The 17,994-nt window shown below is 60.3% G+C and overlaps 1 protein-coding gene across 4 annotated transcripts in view; it reads right to left on the bottom strand.

Moving 5' to 3' along the window:
- Nucleotides 1-960: 960 nt before the first annotated feature.
- Nucleotides 961-17,994, bottom strand: part of DCTN1 (dynactin subunit 1) — a 37,345-nt gene continuing 20,311 nt past the window's right edge. For 3 of the 4 annotated variants that reach the window (XM_070756791.1, XM_070756792.1, XM_070756793.1), the window contains exons 5-28: nucleotides 11,531-11,722; nucleotides 10,059-10,256; nucleotides 9,751-9,955; nucleotides 9,284-9,362; nucleotides 9,006-9,165; nucleotides 8,825-8,929; nucleotides 8,525-8,716; nucleotides 8,152-8,268; nucleotides 7,602-7,754; nucleotides 6,979-7,139; nucleotides 6,712-6,880; nucleotides 6,526-6,594; nucleotides 6,307-6,369; nucleotides 5,005-5,154; nucleotides 4,725-4,886; nucleotides 4,264-4,395; nucleotides 4,021-4,149; nucleotides 3,789-3,931; nucleotides 3,122-3,291; nucleotides 2,271-2,404; nucleotides 1,938-2,130; nucleotides 1,773-1,849; nucleotides 1,492-1,581; nucleotides 961-1,380 (exon numbers count right to left, since the gene is read on the bottom strand). In XM_070756791.1, coding sequence (XP_070612892.1) covers nucleotides 1,243-1,380; nucleotides 1,492-1,581; nucleotides 1,773-1,849; nucleotides 1,938-2,130; nucleotides 2,271-2,404; nucleotides 3,122-3,291; nucleotides 3,789-3,931; nucleotides 4,021-4,149; nucleotides 4,264-4,395; nucleotides 4,725-4,886; nucleotides 5,005-5,154; nucleotides 6,307-6,369; nucleotides 6,526-6,594; nucleotides 6,712-6,880; nucleotides 6,979-7,139; nucleotides 7,602-7,754; nucleotides 8,152-8,268; nucleotides 8,525-8,716; nucleotides 8,825-8,929; nucleotides 9,006-9,165; nucleotides 9,284-9,362; nucleotides 9,751-9,955; nucleotides 10,059-10,256; nucleotides 11,531-11,722 — 3,381 coding nt within the window. In that variant the 3' untranslated portion in view covers nucleotides 961-1,242. Of the gene's footprint in view, nucleotides 1,381-1,491; nucleotides 1,582-1,772; nucleotides 1,850-1,937; nucleotides 2,131-2,270; nucleotides 2,405-3,121; nucleotides 3,292-3,788; nucleotides 3,932-4,020; nucleotides 4,150-4,263; nucleotides 4,396-4,724; nucleotides 4,887-5,004; nucleotides 5,155-6,306; nucleotides 6,370-6,525; nucleotides 6,595-6,711; nucleotides 6,881-6,978; nucleotides 7,140-7,601; nucleotides 7,755-8,151; nucleotides 8,269-8,524; nucleotides 8,717-8,824; nucleotides 8,930-9,005; nucleotides 9,166-9,283; nucleotides 9,363-9,750; nucleotides 9,956-10,058; nucleotides 10,257-11,530; nucleotides 11,723-14,750; nucleotides 14,772-17,994 lie in introns of all 4 variants that reach the window. The other variant, XM_070756794.1, reaches the window with a different exon arrangement.

The following is a 17,994-nucleotide window of genomic DNA, read 5'->3' as shown; positions in this document are numbered from 1 at the left end:
TTACGTGCAAACCTCCCCCCCCCCCACTTCAGCAAAGCCATCAGTCGGGCAAGGCCACCCTTGGCCAGGGTCATTGCAGCTGGGTGCTTTCAGGGGCACCAAGGAGCTCTGCTAGTAGCGTGTACATCTGGTTTGGTTTGGCAATATATCAACAAACTATCACTGTTTAAATGGATTACAGTGACCCCACGTATTTCGTGGGCGATGCGTTCCAAGACCACCCGTGAAAAACAATTTTCTGTGAAGTAGAGAGAAACATATTTTTTTATGTATTTAACGAGTATTTGGACTTTTAAAACCCTCCCTTTGCATGAAACAGTCATTCTATAATGTTTCTCAGCTGGAACTACATGTTATATCCTACCAGTTTCTTTAATAGAGGACAGTAGGGCTGTAGAAGAATTTTATGGATTTTCAATGGATTTTAAGTTTGCAATGGATTTAATGGAGTTAGGGCCCCTTTGAAACCCCATGAAGTAGCGAATCCGTGACTGTATAACGCTGTAGCTTTAAGAGTTAGTGTTGCAGTTAGCCACAAGAGGGCGCCAGAAGCGTCTCCCTCTCTCTGATTACTCTCTATTTCTGCTCTGTCTCTGCTGTGGAACTGTGTTCAAATGAGCTTGTAATTAAGGCTTATAGTATTGTACCTGTATTGAGAGTATTGACTGATGTGATTGTATATGAATGACTAGGATTGTTCTTGACTGAGCTATTTGCCAAAGTAAATAGTATTTATACACTTAATGTACCTGGTTATCTGAATGACCACGTCTGTCTCTGGGCTATCACCTGGATTATCTGCCGCCTCTATGGTTCCTCCGTGCATCCTTGGTAACTCAAGGGTTACTCTGCACACACCTTAACACTTAGCACCTCTACAGAATGAAAGGAGAGGGCCCCCCTGTGGCCAGGAGGGGGAAAAGCAGCCGAGGGAGGGAAGGAGGGAGGCCACAGCTGGGGTTGTGTTCCAGGGAGCTTTATTGATTTATCTCAACATGCAAGAATGAGGATCTCTTTTGTAGTGCGTGTAGATCCCTGGAAAGGCCCCTCCCACCAGGATCCAAAACCGCAGGGGGAGCAACAGGCAGACAGAGGGCGCAAGGGAGCCCCCCCTCTCCACGGAAGCCGCCCTCCGCACCCCTCACCAAGGAGGCCTCCCCCTCTGGGAAGGGGAGCAGTGGGGGGCAGACAGACAGCCCCCCCAAGAGACTGGAAGACAGCCGGGGGATCAGCCCCCCCCTCCTAAGAGATCAGTCGGCCGTGGAGTTTGTGCAGCTGCTCCGGCGTCAGCACCAGCTTGTGCCGTTGTCCGTGGCCTGGCTGGCAGGGGAAGGTGACGCGGCCCATGTAGACGGCGCTGTCCTTCTCCTCCTCTTTGGCCTGCAAGGGGGGGGGGCAGAGCAGTTGGGGGAGTGCCAGGGGGGGGCTGGGGGCTGGCAGGGGCTCCCCCACCACCTCTCCTCCGGGGGGGGGGGAAAGCAGGCCACCCACCTTCAGGAAGGGCACGGAGGGGAAGGTTCCAAAGTCCGTGGGGATGGTGGCCCCGGGGCGCTGCAGGATCGTCTCCTTCCTGACTTCATCCTGGGGGGGGCGGGGGGGGGGAAGCACAGCGGTCACTTGGGGGAAGCTCCGAGGCCTCCCGGAATTCCTCAGCCACAGCCAGGCCGGGAGTGGCCATGTTTGGAGGTAAAACATTGGGGGAGGGGGTCAACGGAGAGGGAGGAGCTGCCCCCCCCCCACCGGTCCCTTGCAGGCAGAGACGCCCGGGCTACCTTCAGCTTCTCGATGGCTTCGCTCAGGGAGGCCAGGCGGGTGGTCTGTTCCAGGAGCTGAGCTGCCGGGCTGCCCACTGCAGGAGGGAGGGGGAGGAGTGGTGAAGGGAGGGGAGGGCAGCCCCCCCCTCCGGCCGCTGTTCCCAGGCCCCTCCCCCAGCGCACCTGCCTTCCGCCGCGTGATGTCCACCACCTGGGCGTTGGCACTCATCTGGTAGAGGGTCTCCAGCAGCCGGCTGGTCTTGCGATAGAGGGAGCTGGACACCACCTCGTCCCCTGGTTGCCGGTCCTTGGGCAGCGAGAGCTTGGGGACGGTCAGGGGGGGCAGCGAGGCCAGCTCCCTCCTCATCTGGGCGCCCTGAGGAGCAAGAGGGGGAGGGGCTGGGAGCGGCTCAAGGGACTCGGCTGACCCCCCTCCCCCAACACTCCTGAGAGGGGGAGGGGCACGGGGGAAAGCTTTGGCCTCCCCCCACCTCGAATGTCCCGGGATCCGCTCACCTTCAGCCGGTTGTTCTCATTCTTCAGGTGCTTGATGGACAGCTGCATGGCCTCGATCTGCTGCAGCAGCAGGGGGGAGTCCTTCACCTGCACGGGGCCCGAGCCCCCACCCATCACCTGGCCGGCACCCACACCTGCAGGACGGACGGACAGGCATCAGCCGAGACGACCACCCTGTGGACGCCACCTGGGCCTTGCTGGAAGAGCCCCACCCCATCCCCCCCAAAGGAAGAGGCCCCAGTCCCTGTGGGGAGAGTCCCAGAGAGGGGCCTGCCCCCCCCCAGCCCAGCCCCCTCGTCTCCCAAGAACAGGCTGCCCGGCTGGGGGAAACGTTGGCAGCCCATGAGAGTGACGCCCTCGGCTGACCCAGAAGCCCCCACCCCCCCGCCCTGCCCTGCCCACCCCCCTGTGAGCAGCCTCTACCTCTCTGCGGTTCCTCTGCAGCCGAGGCGTGAAAAAGAGGAATAGGGGGAGGAGGGTCGTTAAGAGAGAAGCCCAGCCGTGGCCACCCCTTTCACCCACCCAGCAGCCTCCCGCCCCTGTTTGGGGCCCGGAGGGTTTATTCCGTGCTGGGGGTGCGTGAGGAGCCTGCCCCACCCTATCTGGGCACAAACGGTGCCATGGGTGGAGCTGCACCCACAAAGGTTCAGCCGCCCGAAGCCCAACTCCCGGTGCCCACCTGATGCTTCCGGGCATCTGCTGGCACCCAGGAAGCCCCTGAAGCGGCAGGGCCTTCTTTCTGTGGCCCCCCGAGAACCTTCTCCCACCCTCTTCTCCACTCATGCCGGGGCCAGAACCAGCAAGGGGCCCAGCAAGGCCCCCCACCCTGGGTGGCTCCAGGACAGACCCACCTCCGGCGATGCTGGAGATGACGGAGGCGATGCCCGAGGGAGGGGGCCCCCCGCGCAGGCCCTCAATGGTGCGCTTGGACTGGTTGCTCAGCCGCTGCTTCAGTTCCAGCTTCTCCGACTCCAGCTGGTCAATGTCCGCTTGCAGGGCGTCCATCGTCTCCTCAAACTCCCTGGGCAGGAAGGAGACCCCGGCTGACCCTCTGACCCCACCTTCTCAGGCCCTCTGGGGGGGGAGCCCCACAGAGCCTCACCCCCAAAAGCCTTCCAATCTGGCCCCGCTTCCTGCAAGGCTTGGAATTAACGGGGGGGAGGAGGAGGGTCTGTGGCTGATGGTTCATGCCCAGAAACAACTGACCGTCCTGTTCTGCAGCCTGGTAGTCCCCCCCTCCCCCTTCCGGGAGGAAGACCCGAACTGAGCGGCTCCTGACTGAAGGGGGCGGCCTTGAGCTCTGGGCCCCGAGGGGTTTTCCCTCCTGTCAGTCAGCCCTGGACTGGGAGGCAGACCGGGATGCAACATGGCAACCGGGACCCCCAGCCCCCTTTTCGGAGAGGCCAGGAAGGAGTCCGGGGGAAGCGGCTTCTCTCTGCAGCTGCCTCAGGCCACGTCTGGTGTCCTGACCCCGGGGGTCTCCAGTGGTGGGTGTGGGGACGGGGGGGAGGGTCTCACTTCTCCTTCTTCTTGAGCAGGGCCTGGGTGTCGCTCAGCTTGCTCTGGATCTTCTCCACCCGCTCGTCAGCGTCCTTGGAGGCGCTGTCCAGCTTCTTCTCCAGCAGGCTCAGCCGCACGTGGGCCTCGCTCAGCTCCTCGCCCTGCAGGGAGGGAGGGGGGCTGTGTGGATGATGGAGCGCCCAGGGCCCCCATCACCTCCACGCCCCCACCCCCAGGCGTCCGAGCGTACCTTGATCTTGAGGGACTTCTTCAGTTCCTTGATGACCGTCTCCCGGTCCTCCAGCTTCAGCCCCAGGCCCTCCGCGTCCATGATCTCTGCCCGAAGCGCCGCTGATCGCAACTCCACCGGGGGGAGGGGCTGCCAAAAGAACGGGGCGGGTCCACAGGCGGCCTCTCCCACCCGGCCCCCCTCCCCCTCCGGCCCCCCCAGGGCAGCCCTCCAGGCGGTGGGGGCAGGGGCTGGCCGACCCACCTTGGTCTGGGGCTTGTCTGCGTCGTACTCGCCCTCCTGCATGGCCGTGGCCATCTTGTTCATGGTGGCGATCAGGACGCCGCAGGAGTGGCGCAGGCACTCGTGGGGGCTCAGGCCCTGCGCCCCGTAGATCTGTGAGGGAGCCTCGTCAGCCACCGGAGAGGGAGCAGCCACGGCCGCCTTATTGGAGCCGTGGACCACGTGGCCTCCCTTAGGGAGTGCCCCTCCCCCATCCCCACTGGCCATGGCAGCAGCAGGAAAGGCTGCCGGCTGAAGCGGCCCTGACCACACCGGTGGCGGCCCTCCCCCTCAGCCCCCCCTTCCAGGCGCGAAAGGCCCCCCTCCCTGCCGGAGACACCCGATGCTGGCCCTCCCTCCTCCTTTCCCCCTGGATCCGCAGCAGAGGCAGAAGGGAGGGGGAGGGAGGGGCCACCCCGGATCCTCCGCCCTCCCCCCCTCACCTGCTCGCTGGCCTTGAGGGCCAGGTCCTCCAGCTTCACAGCCTGCAGGCCCTCGTTCTCGGTCAGGGGGGCGATCATCTGGGCCCCTGCGGCCGCCACCTCCTGCAGCACAGCCACCACCCAGGTCAGCTGCTTCCGGCAGTCCAGCAGGGTGTCCGAGACCTGGGGGGCCAGAGGGGGCACAGAGTGACATCTCAGCAGAGGGGGCCCAGGGCCAGCACAGGAGGGTCACCCCCCCCCCCGGTGTGTGTGTCTGTAGCCGGCCAGGCCCCCCGCCCACCTGTTGCCCAAAGCCCAGGGCCGCAGGGATGCCCGGAGCGTCTGTGCCTGGCATGCGGCGCCTGATCTTCTTGCAGAACTGGCGGATGTCGCTGCACGAGGTCTCCAGGTCCTTCAGGAGGATGGCGAAGTCCGAGGCCTCCTGGCCCGTCTGCAGGAGGGGAGGGGGAGGCCGTTAGGGGGCCCAGAGAGACCCAGCAAGTGATCCAGATAACCAGATACGTCAAGTGCCTAAATGTTATTTGCAGGGGGTTCCACGGGGGGGTGGGGGGGGGGCATTTTGAAATCCCCTGACATCCCCCTGTGACTTGCGACCTAGGTCAGGAGCGCTCGTAGGTGACGTCACACCAAACGGCTGAGCCGTAGAGAAATATCGGCAGCTGAGGAACAAACTTCCAGCAGACGTGGTTGGTAAATCCACAGTAACCGAATTTAAACATGCCTGGGATAAACATATATCCATTGTAAGATAAAATACAGGAAATAGTAAAAGGGCAGACTAGATGGACCATGGGGTCTTTTTCTGCCGTCAGTCTTCTATGTTTCTATGTTTCTATGTTTCTATGAGGAAGCAAGTGGTGGCCACAGTTGGGCTCATTTTTGCTTGACTCTGCCGGGCAGCACGACACAGGGGTTTATTTTTTTAACATGATTTTTCCCCTGACTATTAAACATTTTCCAACATTTCCCTGATATTTCCCAAAATGCCGACGTCCCTGATAATTCTCTGATATTTCCCTCTTTTCCAGGTTTGCTGGACACCCTGAAAATAGCTCAGTCAGGAACAATCCTACTCCTACACAATCACACCAGTCAATACTCACAATACATATACAATACTATAAGCCTCTCTCAATGCATGTACAATATGTTTTAGGTTTTAAGGGTTTTAGATTTTTAATTAAGTTAATTGGATTTAAGATGTGGTGTATTATATATTTTATATGCTGTGAGCTGCCCCAAGACCTCGGACAGGGGCGGCATAGAAATCCAATTAATAAATAATAAATAAATATGATTAGTCTAATACATTAAGTCGTCATTTGAACACATAGTTCTACAATATAGTCACACAGACAAACCAGAGACAGCAGAGAGTAATCAGAGAGAGAGAGAGAGAGAAAGAGACACCTCTGGCTCCCCCTTGTGGCCGACTGCAACACTAACTCTTAAAGCTACAGTGATATAATTCATTTAAACATAACATTGATAGTTTGCTTATATATATTGCCAAACCCAATCATTTGTGTACACAGTACTAACAGAGGTCAGCCAGATTCAGCCATCCACAGCCGGCCCTTACCTGGAGGAAGGAGCGCAGCCGGCAGACCTCCACGCCCATGCAGTCCAGGGCACTCTGGGTGAACTGCAAGGGAAGACGGCCATCAGCCCCACCAGGCCAGCCCCCTTCGCTCGGCCCTCAAGGGGGTCAGCAGGAGCACAGAGGCCTGACAGCCCCTCCCCCCCCACACACAGCAGCCCCTCCTGCAAGGGGCCCATTCAGGAACCGGGGTCCCCTCACCTTGATGTGGTCAGCCAATTGCACCGTGCAGTCCTCGGCCTGGTCAGCCAGGTGGATGCTGTACAGGTGCTAAGGAGGGAAGGAAAGGCTTCGTCCCATGGGCTGCTCCCCCGCGGAGCCCAGAGCTGCCAGGCCAAGACTAGGTGGGCCTCCCCCTGCCCTCCCCCTCCCCCTGCCCTCCCCCACCTGGTAGTACTTGATGGCTTTGGTCAAGGGCTCCACGTTGACGGTCTCGTCCAGCTGGTCCTTGTGCAGCAGCTCAATCAGGAAGTCCAGGGAACGCTCGTGCACGCACATCTCCGGGTAGAGCAGGCCCACCTTCCTGTAGACCTCCACGCTGCATTTGCTCAGGGCCCTGGGGGGAGGGCAGGGAGGGGCATCAGGGGAGGCCGCTCAGCCCCCACCTCCTTCCCCCCCCCCGGACTCCCCGGGCCCATCTGGGCACCCACTCACTGCTCGTATTTGTGGAGCGTTGCTTGCAGAAGGAGCAGAGAGTAGACCAGCCCGGCAGCAAAGCTCAGCTGCTCCCCTGGCGCCCCCCGGAGGCCGGCTCGCTCGGCACAGTTCTCGCTCAGCTCAAACTTCTCTTGCGCTTGCCTGCTGATCAGCTCGGCCTGTTCCGGAGAGAGGAAGGGGTGGTTGGGCCTCAGCAGACAGGGGCCCCATGTCCACCCTTTGCCTGGGGGGGAAGGAGGCAAGAGAGAGCCCCCCCCCCGCCCTCCAGAAAAGCCCCCGTCTGCTGCAACTCCAGAGTTTACTACCAGGGGGTTCATAATATTCTGCTGCCTTACAAAATGTCTATTATTTTGGCAGGGAAAGTATGAAAACATCCATTCTCCTGTTCAAAGGGGGTTGAAACGGCAGGGACTGAAATGAGAAAATAGGGACCCCCCGAGTCTGATCCAAGGGGAGGAGGCTCAAAACGAGAGGGGGGGGCCCAGCGGTCTGCAGGTCCAGGAGTGGGGGCTCGGTTTAGGGTCTCCCCCGGGGGTGTGTACTTGCAGGGGACGGGGGTCTTCAAGGGAAAAGGCCCTGGAGCCGGAAGGGAAACCTAGCGCCAGGCGCCCCCCCCTTACCTTCCCCACCAGCCGAGGCAGCAGCAGCAGCACCAACACACAGTCGTGGTCTCCGCCGTGACGCAGGAAGCTGTCGGGCAGGAAGGACGTGAGGAGGGCGACGTGGCGGTTGGCCTGATGCACCTCCATCTGCCGCAGTTCCATCTCGATGGCCTGCAAGGGAAGAGCGTTCCCGTGGGGCCCATCCGGGGGAGGGTCCTCATCGGCCCCCAAGGCCCAGGGCAGACAGCCCGGCTGTGCCCAGGAGAGGGGCCCGGGATCCCCTAGGAGGGACGCCCTTCAGGTGGACCCTCCGTTCAAAGGACCCCCTGTGTGTCTGGGCTTCCTTGAGGAGGGGCCAATGAAAGGGGACCTGCCCCTCCCCCACAGCAGATCCAGGTGAAGAAGTGCCCCCTCCCCCCACCCGTCAGTGTGTCAGGTTGAGCCTGGAGCACTTATGGGGGTCCCTCAGGATGCGCCCGCCCCCTCCAATGAAACCCTTGGGATTGACCCCCCCTGCGGTCCAGAAGGAGAAGAGGGCAGCCCCCTCCCGAGGCCGAGGCCGGCCTACCTTGGCGTGAGCTTTGGTTTCGGCAAATTTGATCTTGAAGTCAAACATCTCGGGGGGCGGCTGCTGCTGTCTTTCCACAGAGGCCTCCTGCTGGCTCATCAGGTCACGGTTGACGTCCTGGGGGGCAGGAAGGCAGCCTCGGCAAAGGGCCCCCCCTGCTCCATTGTTCCCCCCCCCTGGATAGAAGACCCTCGGCAGGCTGGTCCCAGCACCGGCCTCCTTCCAAACTCTGTGTGGCCCCTCCAGCCTCCCTCCTCTGGGTCAGCCCATTCACACTGGGGAGTGGGGATAACCCAGGCAGCTGGGCCCGGGCCCTGGCCCCCCCCTCGGCCCTGCTTTGCCCCTCCCGGCCCGTCTCTGCAGCCCCCGGCACCTGCAGGTGGCCCGTCAGCTCCCGGTACTTCTTGATGGTCTGCTGGTAGTCGGCCACCGTCTCCTGGGCCGCCTCCACCCGCTTCTCCGAGTCGCGGACCCGCGCGGTGGCCATGTCCAGCTGCTCCCGCAGTTCCAGCTCCGTCTCCCGCGCGTTCTCCTGCAGCTCGTCATTCATCTCGTTCATGGCCTCCTACACGGGGAGCGGGGGGCACAGAGCAGCGGGTGGGGAGGGCATCCCAGGCAAGGGCCCCTCCCCACGAGGCACAGCCCCCCCCTCCCTCCTGCCCACTCTTCTCACCAGGTCTCCCACCGTCTCCCGGAGTTCGCGGACCCTCTCCTCCAGGTCCAGGTTCCTCTCGGTCAGCGTCTCCACCATCTCCTCGGCCCCCAGGGCAGCGTCCACCTAGGGCGGGTCAGGGGCGGGTCAGTGGGGGGCCCGGGGGAAGGGCCCCCCAAGGGGGAGGGGGTGTGGGGCTTGCCTGCTCCTTCAGCTCGTCGACCGTCCCCTCCGCCTGCTTCAGCTCCTCCTGCAGCCGCTCCTTCTGCTGCCGCAGGGCCTCCACCTCACCGCTCTTCCGCTCCATCTGCCGCTGCAGCTTCACGTGCTCCTGCTTCTCCGAGGCCGACAGGTCCCGCATCCTTCCAGGGGGCGCAGGGGGGAGGGGGGCGCAGTGAGAGGGGGGGAGAGAGCCTCTGGGGGCCCCCCACCCACCCGGCCTCCCCCCTCCTCCAGCCCCTCTGCGGACCCTCGCCCTACCTGACCAGGGCCTCCTTCAGCCGGCCGTTCTGCTCCTCCATCTGCTTGACGTGGTAACTGGAGGCGGCTCCTTCGGAACCTGCAGGGTTGCAAACCACGCACACACACACACACAAACGGGGTTCACGGGGCTCGTCAAACAAAACCACGCTGTGTCCCTGTCTGTCTGTCTGTCGGCCTATTTAGATCTTGACCGTTTGGGTGTCTGCCCTCCAGCCCCGTTTCTGGGACCAAGCGAGGCCGAATCCAAAGCGCTCGTGGTTTGGGGATTTTCCACCCACACCCCCTACCTGGGCCAGGCGATCCGGAGCCCCCAGGCCACGATTCCAGAGGCTTCTGAGTGGCTCACAAGGGGCAGGACCCCCCCCCCCCCCAGGCTGAATTGTGGGGGAAGGGGCTCCCGGACGCTAAAAAAGGGGCCGTTTCTGAGGCTGCAGCCGAGAGGAGCCCCCCCCGCCCCCCCTCACCCTTCTCCTCGATCTCGTGCTTGAGGATCTCCAGGTCCATGGTCAGCTCCTCGGCCTTCTCCCTCAGGGAGTCCACCTCCTGCTGCAGGGACTCTGCCCGCTCCTCGGCCATCTCCTTGTCCAGGGTGGCCATCTCGATGGCGTCGGCCGTGTCGGCCATCTCCTCCATGTAGCGCTCCTTGGCCTCCAGCGCCTCCTTGGCTTCCTGCCAGGGGCCGAGGGGTCAGGGCGGCTGTCCGTCAGGCCCAGGCGGGTCCATTGTCCAACAGGGAGGCGCCCCCTCCCATGCCCCTGCCCCCCCCCCGCACCTTCTTGGCCTCCTTCAGGCGCTTCTGGAGGTCGGCCTGCTGCTCCTGCATCTTGGCCTTCCACTCCTGGACCTGCTCCAGCTGGATCTTGAACTTCTCCAGCTCCTTCAGCTTGGCCTTGTCCTCCCCCCGCTTCATCCGCAGGGTCTCCAGCTTCTCCTCCAGGTCCCTCACCTGCCCCCGCAGGGACTCCTCCTCCTGCCATGGGGACACACGGGCGGAGAGAGCGTCTCACACCCACCCACCCACCCCAACTCCAACCCCTGCTTCTCCTGAGGAGGGAGACAGAGGCCACCATGAAAACCCTTTCGTTTCAGCAAGGCCTCCCCAGGTATTAATCTAAAAATTAACATGCCCCTTAGCTATTATGATTCATGTATGGTTCGCCTGAGTTGCATGGTTATTTTTATAAGGGTTTTAAACGGCTTTTTAACCACTGGATTTGTATATTGTGCATTGTCCTGCATACAAATCGAATAAATTGAATTGAATTGAAGTATAATGAAACAAATTCCCCCAAATTGCACAGCCCTCTTTCGTGACAAGTGACACACACTTCTTTTTCACCAACAAAGCAGTTGCGCTTAATACCTATACTGGGGGGGGGGGGGGGGGGGGCAGACAGTGTATGTCCTGGGAGTGAGGGGGTCATCCTGAGACTCTGCAAGGAGGCCGCAGCTCCATGGGGACAGACCCTCTTCTCCACCCCCTGGCCAGGCGTGGGCCTCTTGGGGCTGCTGCCAGGGTCTCTGGCTTGGATGGTCCCTGCCTCGCCTGCTCTCTCCCAAGTGCCTGGCTCCAGAGGAAGGGGGCACATCCAGGGCCCGGCCACCCTCCCCGGCAATACCTGAAACCTGCCCCCAGGGCACCCGGAGGTTGCAGCCCCCCCCCCAGGTACCCAAGACCCCTGCTGCAAACGTTCAGCTGCCCACACACAGGTGGCACTCAAACAATTGGAATCGCGTGCACAGGTCCACCTATCTCAGTAGCGGAGCCTGCCAGGCAGGATGGTTCAAGCCGGGATTTCTCACAGCTGGGATGGTTATGGGGTGCCACAGGCTGGTAGCATCCATGCCACCCCACATTGGTGCACAAGGGGCCCAGACCAAGTCCCGAGCACACAGGCACATGCTTAGACGTTTCAGGGGTCCCATATTATTCTACGGCCAATCCTTGTTTTATTGATCGCATATGTAATATTCTAATTTTCTGAGATGGGGGATTTGGGGTTTTCATGAGCTGCGCCCCATAATCATGACAAATCGCGGCTTGAACCACCCTGCCTTGCGTGCAACGAGTCTCTCTCTCTCTCTCTCTCTCTCTCTCTCTCTCTCTCTCTCTCTCTCTCTCTCTCTCTCTCATATATTAGGTTTCACCTTTTAAGCTGCATCACTGCAGTATATATGAACTCTTGTCACTGTATTCTAATTTTCCAAGTTTCACCTGTCCACGTGCCCCTCCCCCGGCCTCACCTTTGTTGGCGAGAGGATCGCTGGAGGAGCCGCCGGGGACGCCAGAGCCGGGACGGGCACCATGGGGGCAGCCAGAGGGGTCTGGGCCGGAGTGCTGGGCTCACTGCTGCTCATTTCCCCGGCCGAGGCCGAGGCCGAACCTGAGAGCCCCGCGGTGCTGCTGGAGGTGGCCGAGCCGCCGGTCCGGGTGGGCTGCAAGGATGAGGGAGGGGGGAAGGGGGTGAGAAGAGCTCTGCCAGGCTGGACATTTGCCTCCAGGGCCGTTTGCGGAGCCACTCAGGGCTGGCGGAAGAAAGGCCATCTCTGCAAAAGGGGAAACCTTTACATTTTACAGCTGGGCCCCTCCCTCAAAAGGAAGCCAGCAGAAAGACCTGTGTGGCCACACTGGAGGAGGGGGGGCAAACCTCTCCCCTGCTTCAAACCCCCCCCCTCCCCCAGACGGACAGGGGGGCTGAATCCACCCAGAGGGGCTTAAGCTTTGCCTCCAGGCTCAGAGCTCTCATCTCCCAAGACCCCCCAGCGTCCGGTCTCTCCACCCCACCCCCCAATCAAATCGAGTGTAGCAGGAAAAGGTCACAAAATATGGGGAGAGCCATTGTGTCAGCTGTGTTACACAAGAGCCCAAGCACCAAATCCGAAGCCCCCTGCCCCCTTCTGGCTCTTGGCCAAAGACTTGGAGGAAAGCGGATCTGGTCTGCAGGTGACCACCTGGGAGGGGCAGTTAACACCAAAGGGGGGAAAAAGAACGACGTTTAAAATTGGTCTTCAAGGTTATCAAAATAGGCCGAATATAATGGAAAGGAGGAGAGAGATTGGAGTGGATCCTCTCACTGAGAGAAAAGGAATCCGAGGAGGAGGAAGAGGAGGAAGAGGAGGAAGAGGAAGAGCAGCTGGACCCAAAACAGTCCTGGGGGAAAAGCAGAGCAAGGATCGTGGCCTGCACGTGGATTATGAGCCAGGACAGATGTTGGGGGGGGAGGCAAACACAAAATCTTAGGCTCCCTTTTCCAAAGTGGAATGGTTCCAGCTTTATTCCCTTTGCCCAGCCCCCCACCCCCCCTCCAGTGCCACCTCCAGGCCAGGGCCCCCCCCTGCCCCTTTAGAGGAAGAGGGCCAAGGGGACAGGCAGAGAGAGAGCAAGAGCAAAAGAGCCCAGGAGGAGGGTCTGGACAGGCCTGGCCCTGGGGAAAGGGGGCCGACTGAGAAGAGAGGGCTCCCGGGCGGGAGGGGGTCTTCCCTCACAGGCCCCAGTGGGAGATCCTGGGCTGCAGTTCCTGGGGGGCTGCTGGGCTCTCGCCCCCAAGGAGGGGGGCAGCCGATTCCTGCAGCAAGCAAGCACTGGACTCAGTGGGCCCAGAGTCTGATTTATTTTCCTCCAAACCTTCCTCCATGTTCCAATCCCCCCTCCAGAGGTCTTCCTCACCCCCCTCCACGGACCCACAGAGGCTGCCCAGGGTGCAATCTGAGGAGAGGGGCAGGAGCCCCCCCCATCCCACCCACCCCAGGGGGAGGGGGTCATGGGCCAGAGAAGGGAACTGAGGAAGCCCCCAGGGATCAGGGGGGGAAGAGGGGCGGTGGGAGGGAGGTTGTGCTACTGCAGGAGAGTTGAGCTAGTTCATCACACTGAGTTTCTTGGCCAAAGCAGAAGGAAGGGACTGGAGATTGCAAGTAAAGGAAGCAGGGAAAACTCTTGATTAGACTGACCAACAGAGAACGGAGCAAAGTGTTTTAACCCTCATGACCCCTGACAAATGTCTCTTTTTCTTTTATGCGCACTGAGAGCATCTGCACCAGAGACAAATCCCTTGTGTGTCCCATCACGCTTGGCCAACAAAGATTTATGTTCCGTTCTATTCAAGGACATGTTTGGACCATGGAGGCCGGAGTTGATCCGGACAGTCTCTGCCTCCACAGACAGAGCGTGTAAGAAAACAGGAAAGGTTTCACTAGACAAGATTAAAGCTGAAAGTAGGTTCAAAAATCACAGGCTGTGAAGAAACGACATGAAAAAACTTGCCCCATAAGAACATAATGTAAGAGCCCAGCTGAATCGGGCCGAAGCCCCTCGAGTCCAGCCTTCTGTATCCCACGGTGGCCTCCCAATTGTCCAGGGGGATCTTGAGCAGAAGGAGAAGGCAAGACCCTCCCTTTCCCTGGACCCCCAACAAATGGGACCCAAGGGAACCCTGCCTGCCTCAACCCACATAGAGGTGGCACTTGGACACTCTTTTCAATAAGGGAGAGAAGGAAGGGAGGAAGAGGAAGAGGAAGGAACGTAAGAACCTCAGAAGAGCCCAGCTGAATCGGGCCAAAGCCCCTCGAGTCCAGCCTTCTGTGTCCCCCTAATCCACTTGGGGGATCTTGAGCAGAAGGAGAAGGCCAGACCCTCCCTTTCCTTGACCCCCAACAAATGGGACCCAATGGTGCCTCGCTGGACAAGCAAATCATCTCGGTTGATGTCTGAATAATTAAGAGACACATGACCCACAAACCGAGAGAGACCTGCACAATATTCCCCTATTGGACGTACAAAAGAGGCTTGTCCAAGCGTTGAAGGACTCTGTGAGAAGAGACAAGGAAAGAAACCTGTGACACGTGGGCAGGAGATGGTGCGCATCACCCTCTGATGGCACGCGAGAGTCACTCCAGGTCAGCCCTGCCGCACATGCGTGTGTGTGGCTCCCACCAGCCAGTTGGTCTTTGGGTCACTGCCACGCGTGTGCAGAGGGGGTGCTGGGGGTTGTGCCCGTATGTGTGGAGGGGGCAGGGCTGCACGTGCATGTGTGGGGAGAAGGGGCACATGTGGGGGGGCTGCACACACATGCACAGGGCACATCTGTGGGGACCACACACCCATTGCATTCTGGGGGTTCTGGCACACGCGCACTTGGTCCAGAAAAGTTTAGCCACCACTGTCCTTGGACATTATCTGAAGCGACTGAAGATCCAGGTTGTTAGAAATAAAAGGAAGGAATATAAAGTTGGCTTGTTTGATCAAGGTTAATGATGAAATGGCATTTGTTTAAAGTGAGATATGGGAAGAAGAAGTTTCTTTATAAAAGTAATTTTGTTTTCTTTTTCTCTCCTATGTTCTTATAGTTCTCCCTCCCCCCTTCCAGTTTTTCTGCACTTTCGGTTTTTATTCTTTTCTAAGCTTGTATAAAATCGCTATTAAAAAAGAGGCTCCCAAGGGCCAGCCCCCCCCCCCCCAGCCTCTCACCTTGGGCCTCCGGGTGGCGGTCTGGGGGCCGGCAGGAGCAGAGAGCAGAGGAGGAGAGACAGTCAGGCACAGGGGGAGAGACAGAGACACACAGACGGTGGTGGCGGTGGCGGTGGTGGCGGCAGGAGGAGCCGTGGCAGAGAAGCAGAGAGTGAGGGGACGACAAGAGAGACAGCAGCCAGGTTAGTGCGCACGGCATCCGTCCACCACCCTCCTGCACTGGACCCTCTTCCACCACCACCACCCACCCGGGGCCCTCGGACCCCCAGGAGACCCAGCCGCAGCACCTGAGACGGGCACGAGATGCAGCCTGGCCAGAGTCAGGACGAGGCTGGGAAACCCACGTCCCACCCACCCAGGGTGGAGGGCCTGCTGAAGCCGGGGGGGGGGGGAGCCAGAAACGCCTGTCTGACCCCCAGCCTCTCCCCTAGGACAGCCCCGACGGGTCAGCTCCTCCGACCACCGGAAACCCTAGTAGAGGGGCTGGGCCCCAAAATGGGATTGGTCCCGTCTGCCTGCAGTCCAAGGACTGACTGGGCCTCTGCTGGCCACCCAGGGGTCAAGCATGCTCTTCCAGTGGGAGGGGCCCCTATCTAGAGGGGGGTGGGGTTTCTCTCTGAATGGCTCACAGCCCCCCCCCCAGCATCCTGGCCCCTGGACCTTGGCTAGGCCGTCTTAAGGCTGGACCGGCCCTGCCACGCGTGGCCTGACATTTCTGCCCAGGTGCCAATCTTGCAGCCGGGATTCAGAGAGGCCCCTGTCTTGCAAAAGCCCCAGAGCTCATGTGATGCGCCTGGACCTGCACGTGGGTTCCCCAAGCCTGGGCTGGACCGAGCCAGGATGTGTTTATAGGCTGGGTTTGGCTTGTGAAATGGGGCTCCCCAGTGCTGGACGCTGCTCGACGTCTGGGTGTTTGGGGAAAAGCGATTCCGCCATCCAGATGTTTCGTGTTTTCGTGCCCCAAGCAGACAATCCCATCTCAGCATGCAGCTTCCAGACAACAATCCAAAATGCGAAGCTTTGTCTCCGTCGCAGCCTGACGCAAGAGAGGAGGCTGCGGAGAGGCCGGTTCCTGGACTCCGGTCTGGATCCTGCCGCCTCCGGGGCCCCTCCCGCCACTCCGACCGGGCTGGGAGGGGGCAGATGGGAGGCTTTGAGTGGACAAGCAAGTGGAGGGCAAACGCCGGGCTGTGGGGAGGCTCAGACGCCCGTGAAGGTTCCCAGTCCCGGAACAGGTTGGGGGACGAAGAGGCCCGGCCATCAGGTCCCCCGCAGGACGCAAGGCGGGCAGCTCTGTGAACTCCAAGGAGGGCAGGACGTCCACCCCAGCCCTCTCGTGAAGGGCAGGACAAGCTCTGCACGCTGGGGTTCGCTTGCGCCTGCCGCTTGGGGTCAGCCGCACAGGGGCTGCCCGTGGGGTGTCCCCTCAAGCAGGGCAGGTCGTGGGATCAACCCATCGGAACGCAGGATGTTAAACTCCACACAAGGCGCCGCTGGGATTCGGGAGGGGCGTGCACAGGCCTTTCCGCAGCCACCTGTGACCCCCACCTGCCCATCAAGCCTTGGCAGGGCAGGTACGTGGCGAGGCCTCCCACAGAGGGTGTGTTTATTTAGGTGTTGCCGGCCCCTCCACACCAGCCCTAAGAGAGCCGTTCTTGGGAGGAGGGTCAGGCCGCACGGCTTTAAGGACACCGGCAGCTTTCTTCCTGCCATCCAAGCCAAGGTCCAGCATGATCCCAAAATGCAACGATGGCTGGGTTCCAATGGTCTCTTCTGCTGCAGAATCGTGTTTACTAAATTGTCCAGGGAGACAGGCAAGAGTTTTCTCATGGGAGCCATTCAAGGGAGGCCGAGGCCCTGCTTGTCCGGGGGGAGGGTGAAGGTGGACCTCCTCCCCTCCCCACCCACAGACCAGGTGGCCGTGCTTTGCTTTAGATTGTCCTCAGGAACATGGGGCAGCCCTGGAAGAAGGAGGGGAGTGGCCTCACTGGGGTTTTTCCTTCTGTTTTCACCCAGGGTCCATTTCTCTCCTGCCTGTGATGGGTCTGTGGGTCCAGGGGGCCCTTGCCCGCTCTGTAGAAGACCACTCCCCTGGGAAAGCCCTGTACCTTTGTGGGGGGGGGATGCTTGAAAGGAAGGGCTGGATGCCCTCACTCAACTTTCATTCTTCCTTCCTTCCTTCCTTCCTTCCTTCCTTCCTTCCTTCCTTCCCTCCTTCCCTCCTTCCCCCATCCCATCCCATCTGCCCGACATCATGGCCACCGACAGCTGTTCCTGACCGGGAAACAAATATTGCTTCTCCTTCCTTGCTGGAAAATAGCAAATCAGAAGCGAGTCACAGCCAAATATTTGTGTACATCAAAATCAGAACTGAGAACTCCAGGTGAAAGTACGGCTGCCACTAAGGGATGAGTGACCTGCAAGTGGGAGTGGACACCATCTTCTTAAATTGAGCAAAGGCCAATGAGAAAGAGGACCACTGGGGGTGTCCAAAACTTTTGGGCCCATCAACTGCCTTTCAATCTTCTCTAAACTTCTGTTCATTCCGTAGAGGCAGAGGGGCAGCCCAACGTCCTTCCAGAGGTTCAGAACCGACCGCTGTGTCCAGGGAAGAAAGGCCTCTCCCGGTGAAGATTCCGTCCCATCTCTGATGTCGGAGATTGTGCAGCTGATCCGCATTTGATCCATGTGACCCCTCAACGGATCCTGGGGCAAAGAGAGTCAGGGGGATCCGCAGGGAAAGCTGGTGAAGGTTTCCGGCCTCCTGGACCCCCACCAAATTCCGCGAGGGAGGAGGCCGTGGGGCTGCCCCACGGAGCGACTCCCCCTTCAGCCAGCTGGGGGCCTCCCGAGATGAGCCTTCTGCAGCTCCCCAGAGAGAAGAGGGGCTGTTTCCGAGAGAGGGTCCCACGAGAACAAGGAGCAGGTGAGAGGACAACAGGGCTTGGGGAAGGTCCAGCCCCCTGGTCAGACAGGAGGCCCTCGGCCATTCCAGAGAGACGGCTGCCAATGTCTCTTCTTGAAAACCTCCAGGGCTGGAAGGTCCACCACCTCTGGGCGCAGGTGGTTCCTCCGATGGACTGTCCAGGTGTGGTCAGCCTCCCTTTCCACCCAACACGCAGAGCCTGACTTCGAGGGGTTTTTTTGAGCGCGCAGACGTTTCTCCACCACCACAAGAGCCCCGGGGGTGGGTGGGCAGGGGGGGGAGACCGTCCCAGACACCCCCTCCCCTCAAGCGAAGGGG

Source organism: Erythrolamprus reginae, chromosome 7, assembly GCF_031021105.1.
Source record: "Erythrolamprus reginae isolate rEryReg1 chromosome 7, rEryReg1.hap1, whole genome shotgun sequence".
NCBI lineage: Eukaryota > Metazoa > Chordata > Lepidosauria > Squamata > Dipsadidae > Erythrolamprus > Erythrolamprus reginae.
This window is presented reverse-complemented; position numbering and strand designations above follow the sequence as displayed.